Below are 25,060 nucleotides of genomic sequence, written 5' to 3' on the forward strand. Positions count from 1 at the left end.
TAAATACCTTTTTGAATGAATTTTAAACTCCAAGCCAATTACGCCATTTTCAGTGATCTAAAGGAGTAAATCCTTATGGAAAGCCTTCCTAGTGGAGTATAGCCTCGTATAGGTTTATTTATAGACTCATGCTTTGTTATGGAACCGTTATGGAAAGGGATATTTTTACATAGAGCCGAACACCTTTTCCCAAAGGCAGCAATTGAAACCAAGTTAACAATGATAACAGACTTTAGCTAGTTGTTTAACTGTAACATTAGTCTAAGAAAGTGGATAGTACTGTAATGTAGCAATGTGAAAAAAGTTAAAGGTAGCAGAAAGTTAATTAAAATTTGAAGTACAAGATTGGGAAAATTATTGCCCTCTCTTAATCTTTAATAATAGAACAAGCACTGTTTATGTGCAATGCTATTATAAATTTGCATGCTGAAAAATGGTTAAAGGTTTCTGTTTGTGAGACAGAAACAGAGTGTAATCATGCCATGCAGAGGTGTTGACTCCGTTGAGATTTGCAGTAACATGGCATCTAATTAGCACTGTCCTCGCCCAAATGAGGCTGGTTCCCACAGCCTAAGCGGTCGTGATTAAAAGAGACAAAGAAAGGGAAACTCTTCTAGTCCTCTCCAGATACCATTTATAATGGTATCTGGATGATAATGTCCCCATGGACAAAAACACTTTGCATCTTGACCAGAACTCACGCTCTTTTGATTCTCCCTCTTGTCGTCTTACTCTGTGACTGAGCCATTCTCACTTTCCTCTGAGTTTCTCTCTTGTTCACTTCATCTGCATTTTTTTGTTCTGCTCCCTTTTTTCAACAAACACTAGCCCTCCTTCCTTTTCACCCTCTCTGTATGCAAGGCTTCACATCAAAGATGATGATTGGTGCCTCACTGTTGAGCAGGCAATATTTTATCTTGCTTTGTGTATGAGACACCAAAATAATCAGCATGAATATGGAAAAACCCTGCTTCTATGCTAATATCCAGCCCAGTAATATCCATATCAGTCAAACTAACTTGGCTTAATTTGACTTACACATGAACGGATGGCAGCGCTTTACTCCAACATCTCCTTGGCTTAAAGTCACATTCCAGACGCTGACTTTGACTTATAAATACACAAACCTGTCAAGGTTGTTGGCTCAGCGCTGGCATTGATTCATGTGCAAAAGCAACAATTTACTTCATTTCTGCTTTCAAATTTTCATGCAACCATCTCCTTTAACAAATGTAACGACATTTCACCTTTGTTTGACTCTAATTATTTATGTTGACCACCCAAGGTTGTTGGCTGTTTGAAGAAGTTTCACCAGCAAGGTCTCTAACTCTAATTTAAAAGTTAAGCTGAAATAAATTAGCTTCCTGTCCTTGGGCTCAGCTATACTCAATGGAATTTATATCAGGAATCGTGAGACAGTATTTAAGCTTTTGATTGTGCCATAAATCCTATAAACTACTTTTATGCCTACAGCATTGAGAGAACATTTAGGAATCAGGATGAAGATTGTTGGAGATAAGTTATATTCCCCATTAAAAATAAAACATTCTATTTTTTAACACAAAGTACATTGTAGCTACTTTACACAAATAGTTGACATCCTAAATGAAGCTTTTCACTCATGCATTGAAGTGTTTCAGTTGGTCTGCATTTGTAAATGAAAATCTCTGCATAAACCCGACTGGACTTTGTATCGAATTTGTACAAGATTTTGTGTTTGTCTGTAAACCCTAAGTTAATTGCAAAACATTGCATACATTACCAAATCATCTTATACATTGCCAAACCTGTAGAAATCTCCTCAGCATGTTGCAGAGATGTCTCTCATTGAGAGAAAGTGTCCTAATTCCAGAAGGGTTCTTGACTGCGATGTGTGGCTTTTTTCCCTCTTCTCTTTCCCACTCTTCCTGGGCTCCTGGTCACCTTTGAGGGTGGTGCCACTCGTGTTGTGCTGTTGGCATAAGAAAACCAGCAAGACTGTCAGTATTTGCCTTTTATTATCCAATTGTTATTATGTTTCTTGGGAATTTGATTTACCTATATTCTGTTTCTCTGTCCCCTAGAATCTCTAACCTGGTGTTTACCCATGCTTCTACCAAAACATTCTCTCAATCCTCAGGTTACTTACTGGTAACCCCAACAAGATCTTTCATCTGGTCTTCTGTGTACAACCAATTTACCACAAGTTACCTACGTGGTCACCCTCACCTGCCCCACCTGACAATCGGTAATCGGGAATGAAACGGTTGAAACGGCAAAGTCACCACTACCCACCTTACCTTCACCGAACCCAGTCAGCTATGGATCCTCAGTTCTTCCCTTAGGACTTTAAAAACCAACTCTTTGTAATGAATGCAGTGGCACCCGGCTTAATTTGGTAAAACCAAAAGAAGAACCATTTGTTGGATGCAAGAGGTCTTTAGAGAGACAGATTGTTATGATTCTGGACTGTTTGTTGGCACCATCTCTGTCTGCCTCCGATTCTGCTTGCCCAGCTCTGACCCAGTTTCTGTCCCGTTACCGCCACACTCTGCCTATTCAATGGGTTTGCAAACCTGAAAACCTATATGACGTTGTTTGGCTGTCAACAGACCATCACAATGAGGAGCTGAAATTCAGTTTCCTTATTCTCCCACGGATTCTGAGAAGGTTAGTTAGTGGCTTTATTTCTGAGTTTATCATTCTTAGTTCTGCTCATCCACTAACCAGTCTGTCTGCCCTCGGAGGTTCCTGGGCCTGCCACTGGTGGTTTCCTGCCGAACGTCACTCAGAGCTTTCAATAAACCTTTTGAATCTTATCTGTTGTGTCCGGCTGAAATTTCGGGTCCTCTGTGCTACCTGTTAGACAGATCGCGGACAAAAGCTGTACTTCCCCTAACTACACCACACCACATTTCTGTTATTCTCAGCCACCTCATTCAGTTGGCTGCCATCTCAGCAGCTCATCATTTAGTGCATCTAGGTGGAGTAAAAATCTCCCCTCATAATATTAATTTAACCAAGAATGTAAATGTCAGGTTTAAAATTAACTTTGATTTTCAATTGGTTTCTGGGGTTAACATTTTTTGGATAAAAAAAAAAAAAAGTGTTGGGACCCAAGGGAGTTCCCAGCAGAGACCCAGTCTCTACAACACCGAGTGGAGCAGTTTTTCCCAGTCTGAAGGAAGGACAAAGGTACCGCAATACAACAGGTATGTGTTTGATTCTGATGATAAGCTACAAGTTTCTTTTGTTAGCCCCAACCGCTAACAGCAAAGAACACGTGCTTGCCTACTATGAGTCAGCTAAAGATCATTTACCCAAGCAGGTTGTTAGTTTTCAATCTAGGAAATATTTCTCTAAATATTGTTTTACTAAACTTGATAACTAAGTAAACACCATTAAGCCCCATTTCTCCAGAAAGATTTGGTTCTTATTCAGAATAATATTTCCTTAAATATCATTTTAATATTTTCTTAATAATGTTTCCATAAATATTATTTCAAAAAATAAAAGCAGCTAATTAAACACCGTTGAGAATTGGTCATCCAGAAGTTTGGTTTTATTCAGCAAATCATTCTTTAAAATATAATTTTTTTAAAATAATGTTTTATCTGATCTCGCATTGTGAATGTTTGTTTAAAGGTATACCAATTATTGCTTAAGTTAGTTCCAAGACTAACTTAACTTCATTTCAAGATTCTTCAAGATAATCCTTGGTTCTCAAACATAAACATTGCATGATAATGTTGCACCACTCTTTCAGTCATGGTTTTCAACCATCTTTGATCAACTTGTTCATATTGTACATAGCCCATTAGTCTTCCTTATTCTTTCATTCTGTTTGGTAGTTTAGTTGGATTGGTTTAGCATAGTAAAGAGTTTGTTGATTGAAATATGTTTGACTTTGGGTTGACTCATTTTTGTTTATAAATTCTTGTATTTTAAGAAATTGTGTGAATTCACTCTGTGTGTGTACAGAGTTTTGCTGTTCAATAATGCCAGGGCTTGGCTCATCCCTTTCAATTTTGTCCTAAAACCACCGCCTTATTGGGCTGGTATTCACAGGACAACCCTTAACAGACCGGAATATTATTTAATTAAATATGAAAGTATTAATGTTCATATTCATAATCACAACAAAACAGTGGCGATTGCTCTAAGATAACGATGGTAACGATGCGGCTTTCCTCTCACTCACACTCGCTTCACAGTGCTTTAAACAGTGAGTTCAATAACAAAGCAAAGATGCTGGGCTTGTCCCTCCCATCGGACGCTCAACATCTCTGGGGGTATATGGGGCACCCTCTGCTGCAGTGAAACGAGACGAGTCATTGGATAAATGCTGGTCTTTGTCCCACCCATCGGACGCTCAGCGTCTCTGGGGGTCTATGGGGAAGTGGGCTGGCCTCGGCTGGCCCGAACGCTCAGCTTCTGCATGATGATTGGATGATCTGTCTGAGGCTGAATCACTTTTTGATTGACAGCGAAATGATCGAATCAGCGATCTTGACATTGAGCTTCCCCTCCCTGAAAGACCAGCATCTGCCACTGCAACAAAAGCATCGAGGAACTGAAGTCTGTGTTCTTGAGAATCAGATTTAGCAGATGGATGTATTTCTAGACATGAGGTGGTCACTTACTATGGGAACAATGTTGAAAACCTACAAATTTTTACCTCAAATGTCACATAAAAACAAATAAATTGTAAATGTTAGACACAGCTAGAAGTGGAAATTAAAGCATAAAAAATAGGTTATGAAAATCTTTATTAAAGTGTGCTGTGGTGGTGACACTTTAAATCTGCTTCCTGCAGTGTGACATGAACCTGAGATGAGCTGCTAAAACTGGCATGTTTCAGTAAATTCCTTCCAGTGGGCTCAGGCTTTACCTCAATGAATACAGGTCCTTCTCAAAATATTAGCATGTTGTGATAAAGTTCATTATTTTCCACAATGTCATGATGAAAATTTAACATTCATATATTTTAGATTCATTGCACACTAACTGAAATATTTCAGGTCTTTTATTGTCTTAATATGGATGATTTTGGCATACAGCTCATGAAAACCCAAAATTCCTATCTCACAAAATTAGCATATTTCATCCGAACAATAAAAGAAAAGTGTTTTTAATACAAAAAACGTCAACCTTCAAATAATCATGTACAGTTATGCACTCAATACTTGGTCGGGAATCCTTTTGCAGAAATGACTGCTTCAATGCGGCGTGGCATGGAGGCAATCAGCCTGTAGCACTGCTGAGGTCTTATGGAGGCCCAGGATGCTTCAATAGCAGCCTTTAGCTCATCCAGAATGTTGGGTCTTGAGTCTCTCAACGTTCTCTTCACAATATCCCACAGATTCTCTATGGGGTTCAGGTCAGGAGAGTTGGCAGGCCAATTGAGCACAGTGATACCATGGTCAGTAAACCATTTACCAGTGGTTTTGGCACTGTGAGCAGGTGCCAGGTCGTGCTGAAAAATGAAATCTTCATCTCCATAAAGCTTTTCAGCAGATGGAAGCATGAAGTGCTCCAAAATCTCCTGATAGCTAGCTGCATTGACCCTGCCCTTGATAAAACACAGTGGACCAACACCAGCAGCTGACACGGCACCCCAGACCATCACTGACTGTGGGTACTTGACACTGGACTTCTGGCATTTTGGCATTTCCTTCTCCCCAGTCTTCCTCCAGACTCTGGCACCTTGATTTCCGAATGACATGCAGAATTTGCTTTCATCCAAAAAAAGTACTTTGGACCACTGAGCAACAGTCCAGTGCTGCTTCTCTGTAGCCCAGGTCAGGCGCTTCTGCCGCTGTTTCTGGTTCAAAAGTGGCTTGACCTGGGGAATGCGGCACCTGTAGCCCATTTCCTGCACACGCCTGTGCACGGTGGTTCTGGATGTTTCTACTCCAGACTCAGTCCACTGCTTCCGCAGGTCCCCCAAGGTCTGGAATCGGCCCTTCTCCACAATCTTCCTCAGGGTCCGGTCACATCTTCTCGTTGTGCAGCGTTTTCTGCCACACTTTTTCCTTCCCACAGACTTCCCACTGAGGTGCCTTGATACAGCACTCTGGGAACAGCTTATTCGTTCAGAAATTTCTTTCTGTGTCTTACCCTCTTGCTTGAGGGTGTCAATAGTGGCCTTTTGGACAGCAGTCAGGTCGGCAGTCTTACCCATGATTGGGGTTTTGAGTGATGAACCAGGCTGGGAGTTTTAAAGGCCCCAGGAATCTTTTGCAGGTGTTTAGGGTTAACTCGTTGATTCAGATGATTAGGTTCATAGCTCGTTTAGAGACCCTTTTAATGATATGCTAATTTTGTGAGATAGGAATTTTGGGTTTTCATGAGTTGTATGCCAAAATCATCCGTATTAAGACAATAAAATACCTGAAATATTTCAGTTAGTGTGCAATGAATCTAAAATATATGAATGTTAAATTTTTATCATTACATTATGGAAAATAATGAACTTTATCACAATATGCTAATATTTTGAGAAGGACCTGTACTTCTTCGAGAGGCTGCCTCACAAGCTGTGCTTCTCTTCGATAATTTAGGTTCAGATGAAAAACAGCCTGAAAGAATGGAAAAGTATCCACCATGTCGCTCCTCACCTCTCTAAATACCATGCTCTGAGTAAGCATATCTTGATACTGCGGTACAAGGACAAATCCCTATTGCTCTGTGGATTAAGCCTTGTGAGAATCATCACAATCTTTGTCACATTGTCCTTTTTTCCTGTTGCGTAGCAAATGAATTAAGCAGCAAAGCTTTGATGAGGCAGAAAATGGAGAAAAAAAGTACAGAAGGACTGTAACAGATTGAGGGAGGCAGGAGGGAGGGCGGAAAGACATATTTCTCTCCCAAAGATTGATAAAAGAGATATTTTTGTAAATGCAGGCTTATTCAATAAGCAGTCCCTGATCTCGCTGGGGATGTACAGGCTGGCTTCAATACAATTAGCTGGAGAAAAAGAGCGGTTTAAAAGACAGTGAGACGAGGAGATCTTAATACAGCTGTGGGTATTCCCCATTGGAGGACTCATTTTTACAGCCTCTATGCTGCCTCTTCAACTCTAATACTGATAGCCAACCCCAAGCTCTTGTAGGGAGAAGAAGAGGAGAGGCTAGCAAAGTGGGTAGACAAGAAAAAAAATAGTTAGGGCCAAGTGTGTGGTCTGAGATGTGTTACCAACAGAAGGAGAAACAAAATCCTTCAATAAGAGAAGTGGGAAAACAGAGGTAAGAAATCAATTTCTGAATCTTCTTTTGCTATTTCATACTGTTGCAGTTTTGGGGAATGCTTACCTGAATTTTTTGTAGGAAAGGGAGCCATTTGCTGTCCTCGTACCAACCATGTGTCAGTTTGTACCTGCCTTGGGGATGCTGTGTACCCTCTTTGACCAACGGTAATTTATTGTAACTTCCTATAATCTATACATAGTTTATTGGCTTGATCAGGGGATGTGAATAACAACCAATCAATTTCTATAATTCATCAAAATACTTAACTACAAAGAGAAATAAACAGATGCAAAATGGCAAAATGTACAGGTCCTTCTCAAAAAATTAGCATATTGTGATAAAGTTTATTATTTTCCATAATGTCATGATGAAAATTTAACATTCATATATTTTAGATTCATTGCACACTAACTGAAATATTTCAGGTCTTTTATTGTCTTAATACAGATGATTGTGGCATACAGCTCATGAAAACCCAAAATTCCTATCTCACAAAATTAGCATATTTCATCCGACCAATAAAAGAAAAGTGTTTTTAATACAAAAAACGTTAACGTTCAAATAATCATGTACAGTTATGCACTCAATACTTGGTTGGGAATCCTTTTGCAGAAATGACTGCTTCAATGCAGCGTGGCATGGAGGCAATCAGCCTGTGGCACTGCTGAGGTCTTATGGAGGCCCAGGATGCTTCGATAGCGGCCTTTAGCTCATCCAGAGTGTTGGGTCTTGAGTCTCTCAACGTTCTCTTCACAATATCCCACAGATTCTCTATGGGGTTCAGGTCAGGAGAGTTGGCAGGCCAATTGAGCACAGTGATACCATGGTCAGTAAACCATTTACCAGTGGTTTTGGCACTGTGAGCAGGTGCTAGGTCGTGCTGAAAAATGAAATCTTCATCTCCATAAAGCTTTTCAGCAGATGGAAGCATGAAGTGCTCCAAAATCTCCTGATAGCTAGCTGCAATGACCCTGCCCTTGATAAAACACAGTGGACCAACACCAGCAGCTGACACGGCACCCCAGACCATCACTGACTGTGGGTACTTGACACTGGACTTCTGGCATTTTGGCATTTCCTTCTCCCCAGTCTTCCTCCAGACTCTGGCACCTTGATTTCCGAATGACATGCAGAATTTGCTTTCATCCGAAAAAAGTACTTTGGACCACTGAGCAACAGTCCAGTGCTGCTCCTCTGTAGCCCAGGTCAGGCGCTTCTGCCGCTGTTTCTGGTTCAAAAGTGGCTTGATCTGGGGATTGCGGCACCTGTAGCCCATTTCCTGCACATGCCTGTGCACGGTGGCTCTGGATGTTTCTACTCCAGACTCAGTCCACTGCTTCCGCAGGTCCCCCAAGGTCTGGAATCGGCCCTTCTCCACAATCTTCCTCAGGGTCCGGTCACCTCTTCTCGTTGTGCAGCGTTTTCTGCCACACTTTTTCCTTCCCACAGACTTCCCACTGAGGTGCCTTGATACAGCACTCTGGGAACAGCCTATTTGTTCAGAAATTTCTTTCTGTGTCTTACCCTCTTGCTTGAGGGTGTCAATAGTGGCCTTCTGGACAGCAGTCAGGTCGGCAGTCTTACCCATGATTGGGGTTTTGAGTGATGAACCAGGCTGGGAGTTTTAAAGGCGTCAGGAATCTTTTGCAGCTGTTTAGAGTTAACTCGTTGATTCAGATGATTAGGTTCATAGCTCGTTTAGAGACCCTTTTAATGATATGCTAATTTTGTGAGATAGGAATTTTGGGTTTTCATGAGCTGTATGCCAAAATCATCCGTATTAAGACAATAAAAGACCTGAAATATTTCAGTTAGTGTGCAATGAATCTAAAATATATGAATGTTAAATTTTCATCATGACATTATGGAAAATAATGAACTTTATCACAATATGCTAATTTTTTGAGAAGGACCTGTATAGATAAAAATTATTTAGACAAAATGGCAAGGCATGGGTACAAAATGGTGGAACAAATTGGCAAAAGCGAAACTGACCTGGAGCCCACACAAAAAATGCTAATTAATACAATTCCAGAAAAATGAGTAGTACGAGTCAATTGTTACAGTGCTTTCATTTTGACCAATGTATTGAGATCTTGGATGACTAAAACACCACAATATTTCTTGTTTGACATTCCTATTTTCTGAGTTTGGAATTCAAACACAGAGAGACCATATTTCTCCTATTTTAGTTTCTCGAAGAAAACCGTACCCCATGAGCTGTTTTACTTCTTGTCAAATTACAACAAAAATATTCAAAATATTTTTATGATCACAAAGAAAGACAAAAGCCCCTTTTCACTAAAAGCACCCAGGATTAAAACCCCCAGGATTAGTTTTACCCGGATAAAAATAATCCCAAGCAATTTAGTTGCCTTCTGTTTCCATTGCTCAGAAAAGCCACAAGCTATTTATTTAAATCACCATAATGAAATATGGCGATGTTGTGAAGAAAACTGCACTACACCTTCAGTCCATTACACCTTCAGGCATTAACAGTTTAGTCCCTTTAAAATAATCTTTGCTAATACATTTTTTGTTTGTTTTAACTGATGAATGATGGTAGATGATAAGACGTTTTAGAGTTATGCAGTTGATTAACTCCTTCCAAAGTTCTGCATTCACACTTGCCACTTTTGGTCCACTTTAAACGGACCAGAGTTCATTTCCCCCCTTGGTCCGGACCCAAACAACCGGACCGAGACACACTTTTTGAGGTGGTCTTGGTCCGCTTCCAAATGGACTCCGGTGCAGTTCGCTTATGGTCTGAATACAAACCCGCCCCGATCCGAACCAACTACAAAAAGCGTACGTCTCTTTGGACATAAAAAGCCACCGTAGCCGGTAGCAAAGGTGTGTGTTTTAAGGTAATCATACCTGATAAGCTGTGTGTTGCTTAGCAATGCTACTGGCTTGTTGTGGGACAAGGCACGTAGAGAACGTCGGCATTCAGCACGAATTCTCCAACGGGGTTCCAAAATTATAAATGGAACGTGTCAAAGTTTGTGTTGAATGAGCTGCTCTTGACTCTCACAATAATATTGCAGCTGTAATAACGGCACAAATATGTAGAACAGAGGTGCTGCACGCAGCACGTCTACAGCAGTTTTCCTAAATGTCCAGGTCTGTGCTCTGTCCCGCCACTGTCATTTCTGTCTAATGAGAACAATGATTGTCACCCGCGTGGCTTTGTTTACAAGTAATAGTTCACTTGCAAAAAGTACAATGTGAAAACAAACCGCACCAAATGAAAAAAATCAAATTCGCTTTTGGTCCAGACCAAACAAGCGGACCAAAGGACTTTCCTGGTGTGAATACACCAAGTTGCACTAGATCCATAAGCAGGAAAAATTTAAATCATTATGAATATTGGCATGATTCATTTACACTATACACTGGCTTACATACTTATTTTTATTTTATTATTATAATAATGAGGAAATCTCATTTCACATATCTACAGCACAAACAGAAAAACATCTTTAGTAAAAATGTATTTATTAGAATAAAAAAAAAACGACGATCAGTCTTGAGGTACTGGGAATTGATGCCTTGACTGTCTAATCATAAACAAAAATGTATATGAAGTATGTGAGACAGTGAAGTAGGTGATGGCAGGACAAAAGGGTGAGGAGGATCACTGGGAGTTTTGGGAAACTGCATCCAAACCTGGAAATGTGGTCTCTTCTCCTGCAGAGCTGTCTGCATAAAACTATGAAAAGCAAAAAAGTGAAAGTGCTGTGTTTGATCAGCAGTGTTCCATTAAAATATTTTACTTACAGAACTGTGGCAAAACAGTGTAATGCCAACACTAACTTAAAATGTAAGGATTTCCAGTGGAAGATTTTACATTTTATACTTTGGTACTTGTAGTCATTTACCACATACCTACTAGACACTTTATATTTACTTTCAGCCACCAGAAACAGATAGCGGGTAGGTGGAAATCCTAGAGTGCCAGTCCAAGGTCAGGCTGTGTTTACAAAGGAGTCCCACTCTAACCACCTGGTTAGCTTAGCAGCCAGTACCTCTTACCTGTGAAAGTAAGGTTGTGGGAAAGTGAAAAACTGGGGGGCTATAGTTGTGAAGTGAAAGCATACATGGTTTTAAATACTTTGTAGAATCCTGTTTTTTTCTGCAATCACAGCTGCAAGTCTTTTGGTATATGCTTCAAACAGCTTTGCACACTGAGAACTTAGTATAGGTTAAACTGAATCAAGAGTTTATGTGAACTGCAATTTTTATCATTGGCTCTAATAATGACAAAGTCCATCATCTGACTTATTTGTTAATACTTTTCTGCAACCTCAGGGGTGCGAGAGCCCACCATCTCCTAAATTTTGTAATGTTTCCTTGTCATATTATCAGATTATCTGCCAAACAGTAGATTTCACAAACCCAGGCACCCTTAATGCCAATGCACTGACAAGTATAATATTTAAGATGATTTAGTGAAAATTGTCTCGGTTATTGAACGCTTGTAAAGCACTGGCTTCCTTCAAAAATATGCCCTTTGTCTGTTAGTGTAACATCTCTAACCCTGAACACTCAGTAGTTCTTGTCGTGCTGTTTAACAAGGGAGTGATCCATTCAGGAGCCATTAAAAAAACTAAGCTAACGGTGAATTAGAGAACAACATGTAAACATTGCTATGGAAATTTTTAGCGATATTGGTGATTAGAGTTGTTTTTTATATCTCACACAGAATAAATCTTGATATATCATTGTATTGCCGAGCCATACTAATACATTAATATGTTTTGATCTAAATCATTCTATTGTATCTCTGGCTATATGTTTAGGGTTGTTGCCCTGCTTGAACCTCTGTCCCAATTTTAGCCTTTTGTCCTTCTCAAGAACATTATCCCTAACCAGTCCGCTGTGTTCCCTGGTCTTATTTATGCTTTTTCTTGACTAATGCTCTCTAATTGACCTTGGAGGCCTTCGCAAGACATTGTATTTATACTCAATACCAAGATTAAAATGCACACAGTTGGACTCTGCTAACTTGTAAGGTGACTTTTGGAGGAAAAATTCAAAAAGTTAAATCCAGGTCAGAATTATGTATTATTTCAGTTGGTAGATGTTATAAAATCCCAGGAAAACACATTAAAGTTTGACTGTCATGTGACAAATACTTCCCCTTATGCAATAAAAGATAATTCATCCTTGTTTTTAACTATTTTGTAACAAAATGAAAGAATCATATTTTAATGCAGTTAAGTCAACTTTTGATCAATTCTTTATCTGAATTATTATAAATGTATGGATTCATGAGACCATTTAAAACATATGATTGCATAGAACATTTTCTTGGTTTCCAGATTATGCTAAATAGCCAACCTATAAAACTGACCCAAGTACAGTATTATATACAGAATATATACAAAAATATTTCAGTTGTGCTGAGTATGTACTACTGCGGCTTTAGAGGTTAGATGGCTGTCTGTTCTATATACAGTATTATGTATTTTACCTGCTTTGGATATTTATAAATTAATAGCTTAGTGTTTTTATTAATTTATTACCAATAAATATCAGATTGAGACTACACACACGTACAATGCTACCCTGCAGTGCAGCAGACCATATCATCAAACTACTCCCACATGCACCTCCTACTCTCAGCATGATGAATGAAGCTCTCCTTCGAAAGTAAACAGCAAAGTTATCTAACCTCAAAGATACAGTCATTGTCATTTCTAGGAGAACAGGTCAAAGGTCACTGCACAATGCAGTCAGTTGCTTTGCTGTAAAAAATAAGAAACTGAAAGTGAAGCTGAACTGTGATATCCATATGAAAAGTATGTCTTCATAACGTCTTTCAAAGTAAAACTAGAAGTTATTTAGGCTGGGCACGGGCCTCTATTAGATTCTCACTATATGACAACCTTGAATAAAAATGCCACAGTATTAACTGTACATAAAAATTTTAAATTATGTATAACACAATCAGATTGCTTTTACTTAAAACAGAAAATGTGCTATTCTGATGGCTCCTAAAATAATAAAACATATTGTTTCCTACAGTTATTATAATGTTATTTACCCCATGCATTTGATATTTTGATTTTAAAAATTCTGGCTAAGTTTTCTGTGGCTCAATACAGCAGTAGAAATGTCTGATTACTTCCTCTGCACAAAGTTTTTAAACTGTGGGAGCCGTATTTTTGCAGTTTTGCAACCGCAGTAGTTTTGAGATCTTGGTATAACTCGACCCTGTAAACATGCATAGTTTTTTGTCATATTGTTTTTATGATGTAAATGGTTCTTAACAATATTATATATTTAAACGTATTTATTCTGTGAGCATTTTTTTTTGTAACTGCTGTTTTGTGCAGTTTTCTGTAACTGAAAAACATAAGACCTGAAGAGATTTCAAAGCTCTTGGAACGATGAGTACCGCAGTTGTTAGCCACTTGCGAATTCAATATCTTCTTTGTTTGTATACTCAGTTTTATTTCTCAGTTTCAGTATTTTCTTTTTTTTGCATGTTAAGGTGTCTCCCTCACAGGAGACCAATTACACGGTAAAGCAATGCAGTCACAGGTTTATGTAAATACAAGCTGCAAGAGGCTTGTATTGATAACTGGCACAGAATTACAAAATGGTAAATAACTGCGGGTGGTATACATTATTCCTTGTTTTTTAATTGATAAGGTTGCAGAAGAAAATGCTATGTCTCAAGATGGCAAAGGAAGCCTTTCTCAGGGAATGTTGCATCAAGAGAAAGAGAATACAATTAATAACAAATTAGGTAAATGAGGAAGAAACACTCTTACATGATTGTTCAACAGCTTGTTTATTTCTTGACATAAGTGAAAAATTGAGTCTGTTACTGTGGCAGTCAGCATTTTTAAAGCTACCTTAAGCAATATATTCTACATTAACAATGTATCACACAGCTCCCTGAATCATCTTTACTTTGCCTGTAGCTTCTGCTTTTGCTTTGCCGGACCACAATAACCAAAACAGTGCTGCTTCATATAAATCAAGCTCAAGTGTTCTTAGCACATAAGCTCACATTAGTCATTTACACAGCAGATATTCTACAGACTCAGATAAGTAGTGACTTCTTAAATATGTTAAACATTTGGGAAGCCAGAGAGACTGCAATGATTAAAGGTATAACTTTACAGTGACACATCTGTCCAGGGAGGTGTGATTTAATTTTCATAAGGATTTGTCATGAAGGCTAGCAGAGAATAATACTGCAGTCAATAGAAGTACTGTTTCCCCACTGCCTGTGATAGATCACATTTTTAACATCTGTTGTTATTAGAAGAAGACTCAGTATGTTTGCAGCATAGGTACAGTAAAATAGTTTGTATGTTACATTCACAGAGGGTGACATTTTCCACCTGAGGAAAATCTTTTGTGTAGAAGTATGGGTATGAGACTCCTTTGAGATCTTAAGCGTTGTTCCTGACCATATAAGGACCAGATGAGATACAACAATAATCTCCCAAATACATTTAAAATTAGGCATTGCCCTACTCTATGTGAAAAATATTCATTCATCTTCTATACCTCTTATTCCATTTTGGGTCACGGGGGAGCTGGTGCCTATCTCCAGCAGTCTACAGGCGGGGTACACCCTGGACAGGTCACCAATCCATCGCAGGGCAACACAGAGACATACAGGACAAACAACCATGCATGTACTCATTCACACTAAGGGCAATTTAGAGAGACCAGTTAACCTAACAGTCGTGTTTTTGGACTGTGGGAGGAAGCTGGAGTATCCAGTGAGAACCCACGTATGCACAGGGAGAACATGCAAACTCCATGTAGAAAGACCCTCCAGGACCTCCTTGCTGTAAGGCAATAGCGCTACCAACTGCGCCACCGTGCAGCCCTAAAAATGCACATAACTTAATAAATTAGACTATATTCTTGTTTTTGGTCACTCAAACTATTTATATTTGCTAAGTGCTAGAGAAATATTTATCCCATTCCTCCTGACAGGACTGGTATACTTCCATCAAATGTGTGGGCTAAAAAACATAAATAAATTCATAAATTGAGTAATGATACAATGGTTAGTGCTCACCACAAGAGTATCTCAGCGTCAAAACCATGCTGGGCATTTGTTTTGGTCTTCCTATTCTCACCCAGTTTTCTCTGGATACTCCAGAGTTGTTGTTTGTTTGTTTTTACCATAAATGTGATGGCAGCAACATGATGTGGGAATGCTTTTCCTCTGCCGCAAGAGGGGAGCTGGACAGAATTTATTGGAAGCTTGGTGGGGCTAAATACAGAGCAACCCTGAAGGAAAACATGGTAGAGGCTCCATGTTTGCTAATGCTAGGGTGGGAGTTCAGCTTCTAGCATGAAAACTGCCCTAAAGATGCAACAGGAGCTACAACAGAATGGCTTAGATCAAAGCATATTCATTTGGTAGGATGGTGAAGTTAAACCTAAACCTAATTGAGAATCTGTGACAATACTATACAAGTTTTAAATCTATACATCTGTGCAAAGACTTGCAGCAGGAAAGAGGTTCTACAGAGTATAGACTCGTGGGGGCTGAATTCATTTGCACGCCACCGTTTTTGGACTTTTAGTTAGTTAAATGTTAAAAACCTGCATCAAGTTTCCTCTACTTATGGGCTACTATGTCTGTCAAACTAAATGTCAATAAAATATGTTAAAGATCATAATATGGAAAAGGGAAAGTGGTAATAAGACTTTTGAAAGTCACTGTACAGGTGTCTTGCAAAAACAGAACAAATATTGAAAATAAATCCTAAGATAAAGCTACTACAGCAGCATTTCAGAATGCCAGAAAAGTAGGGCAATGTGGAATAAAAATGTAACCATCTATGAAGTCTTTTTAGGTGAACAACATGGTTTATTTAGTGAAGGAACATTTTAAAGTTTGCGTACTACATACAGCATGACAAGGGCTGACAAGACCTACCAAGATGTGGCCTGAGTGGCTGCTAAAACACAGACCAAGACCTGATGAACAGAGATTAGGAGAGACAAGGATAAGAAGAGACTCTACTCTCATAAAAAATATAAAAGTTTACCGTACCCCTATACTGTCCCATTTGAAAATTGCTGCTGCATTATGCTAAGGTCTAAAGGAAATTTGTACAATTAACCAGGTCTAGAGCGACTGGAGGCCTTTAAACTACATCCTTCTGACTTGTTTTGATGGCACACTGACATGTATTATGCACATTCCCAGGAACTGCCCTGAAGGCCCAGAGGAATGAGAGTCCACTTTAAAATGTTTGTTTCTGGTGTGACAACTTGCAAAAACTGTAAGTACACCACTGTGCAGACGACAGTCAGTGTTCATCTGGATAAACAATAAATAACATTTGGATTAGAGGAAAGTCAGCTATTTCCTCAGTTACAGTTTGAAGATGCCAGTTTTGTCATAATGAGCCAACACAATTGAGTTATTATGGGTAACCGAAGGAAGCCAGTAAGGAGAGCAAACAATGTAAAAGTTGATCTTTTGATATCGGACAAGAAAATAATAACTAGTTATGTTGTATATCCCTTTCTGGTTCCTTTAATAGTCAATGTATGGATTTTTAATTATCAAAAGAGATCGAGACTAAATTTCTTTTATGTTGTTAGAAGATGTTGATATAAGTAAGTTACAACATATTAGATAAACATATATTCATAAAAAATGTCATTCATCATTAATTAATATTTGAAGATAAGAAATTATAAAGTCCTTGATTTCATCCATAAAATCACACAAAGTATAGTAAAAACTCATTTCGAACATGCATAGCATTATTTCTGTGGAAACTGAGCATTGCAATATGTTCATGATTTGAAATAAATATGTGTATATTTGCTTGCAAATTTGTTTCGCTTGTTTCCTCTGACACAACTACTGAACAATGTGAGCATGTGCACAGAAGCCCTTTTGCTCAAAGAAATCCTTTGCTTCAGTAAATCACTGTAGTGTCATTAAAGTCTGTTAATATTAGCTTAAATTAAAGATACATTGTATAGTCATATTCAATAAATTAGAATGTTATTGAAAAGTTAATTTATTATATAGATAAATTACACACATAAAATATTCCATCAGACCAATAAAAAACAATTGTTAATACAGAAATGTGGGTTTAATGAAAAGTATGTTTATTACCTGCTCCAAGGTTGTTATTTTCAGAAGGTACTTTTAAGCCTCATCAGAGCACATGTTCTAATTTACAGAATTTGACTGTCTGGTGTGTTTGCCCTGAAATACAACATTTCTACCATCCAAAGAGTGTTTTATTTTCAGCAAATAGTAACAGTTTTTGGCAGCTTTATAAAGTCATTCCTGGATCACAATGCTCCAATTTATTCCTTTCATTATGTTATCTTACGACATTTGCTCAGTGAGATAAGAATTTTCTGTGCTTCCCTAGATCATGTACTCTGATGTGGTAGGTCAACTCCTCCCATAGCACAAATGAGACAGAACTCAGATGCACACTCAGTACTAAGAGCCTGCAATATTTTTTGATAACACCAAGGTAGTCTCAGAACAATAATGCAGGCGTTGCTACAGTAAAGTGACAGGATTAGACTGTCTTCTTGCTGAGAGGATATGTCGATAGGAAGGTTCATCTTCTCTATAGGTATGTTATTATCATGTTCAGGGCTCTGACCTTTGTGGCTGAGTTGTTTAAAGGCAGGCAAGTGTAGTTTTGTCAACAGAAAAAAATTACCTCATATATACTGTAATTGTAATGCTTTGGAATATAGTAGTGATTTGCTTCACATTGCTTACTAGTTACACATACCATGATTAAAACTATAAAACTGGGCCCAGTGCACATCCAGATTAGTACACTGCAATAATAATTTTAGTGTCGTTAGGGTTGAAAGCAATATTACCAGATTCTCTGAACATGAGATTTGTATGGAGCAGGTGTTTACAACTTGTGGCTCTGGAGCCCCAAGTAGCTTTTTGGACCTTCCACAGTGGCTCGTAATACATTTGGCTAAAAATGTTTAAAAAAACAACAACACATTATTAAAAATATAGATGTAATAACAAATCCAGGTTTTAGCAGTCTGTTGTCTTGTAATTATTGCATTAAATTTCCACAACAGAATGACACAAAATATATATTTTTAAGATAGATTTGTCTTCATTGGATTGGAAAATTATTTTACATTATTTTTCACAAATATCAACATCCTGTTAAAGAAAAGTATCCATCCTCCTTTTGCTAAACTTTTATGCTTTTCTTTATTTAGAGCCTACAAACAGAAACAAAATGGTGGTTCTTTGAAAATGTCAGCAAATTTTTAATTGTAGATATTTTTCATCAGTCAGTCAGTCATTTTCTACCGCTTATTCCATAGTGGGTCACGGGGAGCTGGTGCCTATCTCCAGCACTCAATGGGCGAGAGGCGGGGCTGCACGGTGGCACAGTTGGTAGCACTGTTGCCTTGCAGCAAGAAGGTCCTGGGTTCAATTCCCAACCTGGGGTCTTTCTGCATGGAGTTTGCATGTTCTCCCTGTGCATGCATGGGTTCTCACCGGGTACTCCGGCTTCCTCCCACAGTCCAAAGACATGCCTGTTAGGTTAATTGGTAACTCTAAATTGCCCTTAGGTGTATGAATGAGTGTGTGCATGGTTGTTTGTGTGTTGCCCTGTGATGGACTGGCGACCTGTCCAGGGTGTACCCTGCCTCTCGCCCATAGACTGCTGGAGATAGGCACCAGCTCCCCCGCGACCCACTATGGAATAAGCGGTAGAAAATGACTGACTGACTGAGATATTTTTCAAAAATTATAAGTTGACTTTTTTCAAAAGGTCTTTTGTCATGTATTATTTCCAGCTCTAAACAAGTTTTATTCAGCTGGACTGAGTGCAATGATTACTATTTGGATCGGAAAGGTTGGAGAACCCTGGTTTAGAGCTAAGATTTATACTTCTGGTCGGAAATGCACAGTAATGCAGTAATCACGGACATTATGTTGATTTGTGGCTTTCTACTGATTTATTAAAACAGTTCTTTCTGAGATCATTTAAATGTATTTATTTACAGTTTATATTTATATAGAAAGAAGAATTGGGTGCATAAGTTTGAATTCATTCTGTATGTTCTCTAATCCACACAGGATCAGATTTATACATACAGGTCCTTCTCAAAATATTAGCATATTGTGATAAAGGTCATTATTTTCCATAATGTCATGATGAAAATTTAACATTCATATATTTTAGATTCATTGCACACTAACTGAAATATTTCAGGTCTTTTATTGTCTTAATACAGATGATTTTGGCATACAGCTCATGAAAACCCAAAATTCCTATCTCACAAAATTAGCATATCATTAAAAGGGTCTCTAAACGAGGAAATGGGCTACAGGTGCCGCATTCCCCAGATCAAGCCACTTTTGAACCAGAAACAGCGGCAGAAGCGCCTGACCTGAGCTACAGAGAAGCAGCACTGGACTGTTGCTCGTTGGTCCAAAGTACTTTTTTCGGATGAAAGCAAATTCTGCATGTCATTCGGAAATCAATGTGCCAGAGTCTGGAGGAAGACTGGGGAGAAGGAAATGCCAAAATGCCAGAAGTCCAGTGTCAAGTACCCACAGTCAGTGATGGTCTGGGGTGCCGTGTCAGCTGCTGGTGTTGGTCCACTGTGTTTTATCAAGGGCAGGGTCAATGCAGCTAGCTATCAGGAGATTTTGGAGCACTTCATGCTTCCATCTGCTGAAAAGCTTTATGGAGATGAAGATTTCATTTTTCAGCACGACCTGGCACCTGCTCACAATGCTAAAACCACTGGTAAATGGTTTACTGACCATGGTATCACTGTGCTCAATTGGCCTGCCAACTCTCCTGACCTGAACCCCATAGAGAATCTGTGGAATATTGTGAAGAGAACATTGAGAGACTCAAGACCCAACACTCTGGATGAGCTAAAGGCCGCTATCGAAGCATCCTGGGCCTCCATAAGACCTCAGCAGTGCCACAGGCTGATTGCCTCCATGCCACGCTGCATTGAAGCAGTCATTTCTGCAAAAGGATTCCCCACCAAGTATTGAGTGCATAACTGTACATGATTATTTGAAGGTTGACGTTTTTTGTATTAGAAACACTTTTCTTTTATTGGTCGGATGAAATATGCTAATTTTGTGAGATAGGAATTTTGAATGGATTTAATGGAGATCAATATTTAAAAAATAAAATATTTTTCCTTTATTGAATCTGTTTTATCTTTTGGAATGGTGTGCTGGTTTGGTAACCTCTGCTTGTCTAACAAAAAGAGGTTGTTATGTGTAGTTAGGGTCTGTACTAAGATTGTTGGTGCCGATTCGAGAGACCTTATTCTGGTCTTCAGAACAAGAGTCACTAAGAGGGCAACATCGATTCTCAATGATCCTCGGCATCCTTTGCACACTGAGTTCAGGCTCCTACCATTAAAAAGGAAGTTTACATATGCCCATAAGGCAAAATCTATCCGATACCTGAGGTCTTTTATTCCCTTAGCTGTTAGGTTTTTAAATAATTTCTGATAGTTGCACTGCTTGAAGTTCTGATATTATTCTGATATTATTCTATTATGTTGTTTTAACATCTTTTTTTGTGTGTGTGTGTGTGTGTGTGTGTGTGTGTGTGTGTCTGTGTGTGTGTGTTTTGACTTCTGGACTCTGCTGTAAATGAACCTAGGAGACAATAAGGTATTCTAAAGTCTAAAGTCTACATAATTCATTTACCCTCATTAATATTTGGATAAATGCCCTTAATCAAGGTACAGAGAAATCACACACTTTTTGTAGCAATCAACAGAAATGTTAGAGTTCATCTAAATTCATTGGATTTCATACAGACTAGGATTTTAAGCTCAGCCAAAAACTGTCTTAATTGAGGACAGAGGCAAATTCACAACCAAAACCACTTTCGATGAGTGTTTGTGATTATTGTCATGTTGGAACATCCAACTGTGTCCAACTTGAAGTTCTCTAGCTTTAATTAGAGATGACGTTGAAGAATCTGGAGGCAGTCCTGCATGCTTATTCACTATTCCATCCATTTCGTGCAAAACACCAGTGCCTCTGGCAACAAAACAGACCCTCAGCATGATACTACCAGCATGCTTGACAGCTGGAATGGTTTGTTCAGGCTTGAAGGCCTTACTTTGACTCCTCCAACATACTTCTTCTCTTTATGACCAGATAGCTCAAAATTACACATAATTTCTTACCATTAAAACATATTGGGGAAAAAAAACATCGTGACACAATAAATCAATGGACTCCAAATCAAAAGTAGATCTTACAGTAGCATTTATGCTTCCAAAATTAAGCAAAATCAATATGGTGTCACACCATTGATGTGTTGAACCTTTTATAATGGAGTTTCCCCACATGTACCCTGCAGATTTCTACGCCAAAACTAGTTTTGGTAGGCTTACAATAAGCTTCCTGCATGGCTTAAAAAAGCTCATATCTGTATGCTTTTATTTGTGGACTATGCTCAAAACCTGAATCTATGGCAGAACACATCAATTTTAAATAATCTCTACCAAATGTTCCAAGAAGAGTGGTGATATATCCAGGTAGGTTAATGCGAGAAGCTTATTCATGGCAAGAAAAATCACATGTATAATTTAGACAATTTGTATTAGAGAAAATCTATAAAATCTACGATAAAGCAATGCTTAAAATAATATTACATTTCTGTTCATGTTGTAGGTAAAGCGCTATCTGGAACTGTTTGTGAAACCCATCTAGGTGATAAAGTGATTTTAATACACTAAACTCATTCAGCAGATTCCCTGTCAAGGGAAATACAAGCAATGCAGAGTTCAGTATCTTGCCCAAGGACTTTTCTGCATGTAAAACAGGGACATTTGGACCAAACCAGCAAACCTTCGATTAAAGGACAACAAATCCAGCTCCTAAGCTAGCCACTCACAGTGCAAATCCATAACATGATTATATGTTTCAGAATCCTCCAGATTTCTGTATACTTTAAAAGGTAATATGTATAGAAAGGTACATTTGGAAGAATTACACAAACATGTTTTTTGCCCAGGGCATCACCTGTAGCACAACCTAACTGGCAGAGAGAGATTGGACACAGAAAGGATAAGGTTGAGGGTGGTTTCGTAGACAGAACAGACATTCAGGAGAAAGATGAGGAGAAGTAGGGTAAACTCAAGAATTATGAATAAATTAAATCACGTTATTGTGCATAGATATTCTGTCAAAATGTACTGTACAGGTCCATCTCAAAAAATTAGCATATTGTGTTAAAGTTCATTATTTTCCATAATGTCATGATGAAAATTTAACATTCATATATTTTAGATTCATTACACACTAACTGAAATATTTCAGGTCTTTTATTGTCTTAATACAGATGATTGTGGCATACAGCTCATGAAAACCCAAAATTCCTATCTCACAAAATTAGCATATTTCATCCGACCAATAAAAGAAAAGTGTTTTTAATACAAAAAACGTCAACCTTCAAATAATCATGTACAGTTATGCACTCAATACTTGGTTGGGAATCCTTTTGCAGAAATGACTGCTTCAATGCAGCGTGGCATGGAGGCAATCAGCCTGTGGCACTGCTGAGGTCTTATGGAGGCCCAGGATGCTTCGATAGCGGCCTTTAGCTCATCCAGAGTGTTGGATCTTGAGTCTCTCAACGTTCTCTTCACAATATCCCACAGATTCTCTATGGGGTTCAGGTCAGGAGAGTTGGCAGGCCAATTGAGCACAGTGATACCATGGTCAGTAAACCATTTACCAGTGGTTTTGGCACTGTGAGCAGGTGCCAGGTCGTGCTGAAAAATGAAATCTTCATCTCCATAAAGCTTTTCAGCAGATGGAAGCATGAAGTGCTCCAAAATCTCCTGATAGCTAGCTGCATTGACCCTGCCCTTGATAAAACACAGTGGACCAACACCAGCAGCTGACACGGCACCCCAGACCATCACTGACTGTGGGTACTTGACACTGGACTTCTGGCATTTTGGCATTTCCTTCTTCCCAGTCTTCCTCCAGACTCTGGCACCTTGATTTCCGAATGACATGCAGAATTTGCTTTCATCCGAAAAACGTACTTTGGACCACTGAGCAACAGTCCAGTGCTGCTTCTCTGTAGCCCAGGTCAGGCGCTTCTGCCGCTGTTTCTGGTTCAAAAGTGGCTTGATCTGGGGATTGCGGCACCTGTAGCCCATTTCCTGCACACGCCTGTGCACGGTGGCTGTGGATGTTTCTACTCCAGACTCAGTCCACTGCTTCCGCAGGTCCCCCAAGGTCTGGAATTGGCCCTTCTCCACAATCTTCCTCAGGGTCCGGTCACCTCTTCTCGTTGTGCAGCGTTTTCTGCCACACTTTTTCCTTCCCACAGACTTCCCACTGAGGTGCCTTGATACAGCACTCTGGGAACAGCCTATTCATTCAGAAATTTCTTTCTGTGTCTTACCCTCTTGCTTGAGGGTGTCAATAGTGGCCTTCTGGACAGCAGTCAGGTCGGCAGTCTTACCCATGATTGGGGTTTTGAGTGATGAACCAGGCTGGGAGTTTTAAAGGCCTCAGGAATCTTTTGCAGGTGTTTAGAGTTAACTCGTTGATTCAGATGATTAGGTTCATAGCTCGTTTAGAGACCCTTTTAATGATATGCTAATTTTGTGAGATAGGAATTTTGGGTTTTCATGAGGTGTATGCCAAAATCATCCATATTAAGACAATAAAAGACCTGAAATATTTCAGTTAGTGTGCAATGAATCTAAAATATATGAATGTTAAATTTTCATCATGACATTATGGGAAATAATGAACTTTATCACAATATGCTAATTTTTTGAGATGGACCTGTAGTGAATTAATCTGAGTGTGTTTTTAAGGTGTCCATTTTTTTTTTTACTTCTCTATGGTTAATATCACATTAACAGCACCAGTCGTTTATGGTCAGTTATCATTAAACGACTTATTGCATTATACTTAAAATTTGAACAATCACATTATAGTTAGCCAACATCTTGCTAATTATCTAACGTTGCGGTGGGAAAATATTTCAAGATGAGGTTGGGTTAAGGTTTAGGTCAGGGTTGGTGAAGTGATAGCTGTAGTTAGGTTAAATTAAGTCTCAAGGGAATGGACGCACTGTGAATCAGCAAATGTCCTCTCGAAGTCAGGGATGGACAATTCTCTAAGTGTGTGTGTACTTTTTTGATAGCATTTTGGGACCTTTTCTGGTACAATGACTAACCTTGTGTGAACTAGTATTCCTCGTGGGGACTAATTCCAATCCTAATGAGACAAAACATCATTTCTGGGATCCTGGTCAAGGTTAAAGGGTACGATGTGACTTGACATTGGACTGTAGATTGCTTTCGGCTAGATTTGGTTGGGTTTAGAGTTTGTATTAGGATCTCCACAGTGAATGGAAGTCAATACAATGGCCTAATAAGAATAGCTGTGCAGGTTTACGTGTGTGTATGTGTGTGTTTGTCTCAGTAAGGAGGAAACTCAGGGAGACAGTTGCCACCACCATTTCAGCACCCAGCAGTAAAGTATTGATCTCTTATCCCAGCAGTTCTCCTTTCCATCTCTCTCATCAGTGTTCCTGTTTCTGTTGTTTATCACTGTTCATCATCTATTGCTCCACTCAGCCATTGTGTTTACAGTATTTTGTTTAAACGTGTCTTCATTTTTTATATAACTGTATAAACAATATTTTGATTTTTCACACCTCCAAAAAGGCTGATTTAGATTCTCCTTTTCTAAAATAATTATTTGTTTTATCTCCTTACTTTCACTCATCATAATGTTTTAACCCTATCCTATCCTTCTCCTTCTGACTCCACCTTGTAGAACTCTT

General features: G+C 38.8%; 1 protein-coding gene and 1 long non-coding RNA gene across 2 annotated transcripts in view; one reads left to right on the forward strand and one right to left on the reverse strand.

The window, feature by feature from the left end:
* Nucleotides 1–1,806: 1,806 nt before the first annotated feature.
* The window catches only part of LOC124866422, a 63,866-nt gene continuing 40,612 nt past the window's right edge, over nucleotides 1,807–25,060 (reverse strand). Inside the window, exon 3 of the long non-coding RNA XR_007037805.1 lies at nucleotides 1,807–1,951. This is a non-coding gene — a long non-coding RNA (uncharacterized LOC124866422). The remainder of the gene's footprint in view (nucleotides 1,952–25,060) is intronic.
* Nucleotides 6,942–25,060, forward strand: part of dgat1b (diacylglycerol O-acyltransferase 1b) — an 84,988-nt gene continuing 66,869 nt past the window's right edge. The window contains exons 1-2 of the mRNA XM_047362210.1: nucleotides 6,942–7,226; nucleotides 7,308–7,393. Of these exons, the coding sequence (XP_047218166.1) occupies nucleotides 7,341–7,393 (53 nt within the window). The 5' untranslated portion in view covers nucleotides 6,942–7,226; nucleotides 7,308–7,340. The remainder of the gene's footprint in view (nucleotides 7,227–7,307; nucleotides 7,394–25,060) is intronic.

Source organism: Girardinichthys multiradiatus, chromosome 3 (assembly GCF_021462225.1).
Source record: "Girardinichthys multiradiatus isolate DD_20200921_A chromosome 3, DD_fGirMul_XY1, whole genome shotgun sequence".
Classification (NCBI taxonomy): Eukaryota; Metazoa; Chordata; class Actinopteri; order Cyprinodontiformes; family Goodeidae; genus Girardinichthys; species Girardinichthys multiradiatus.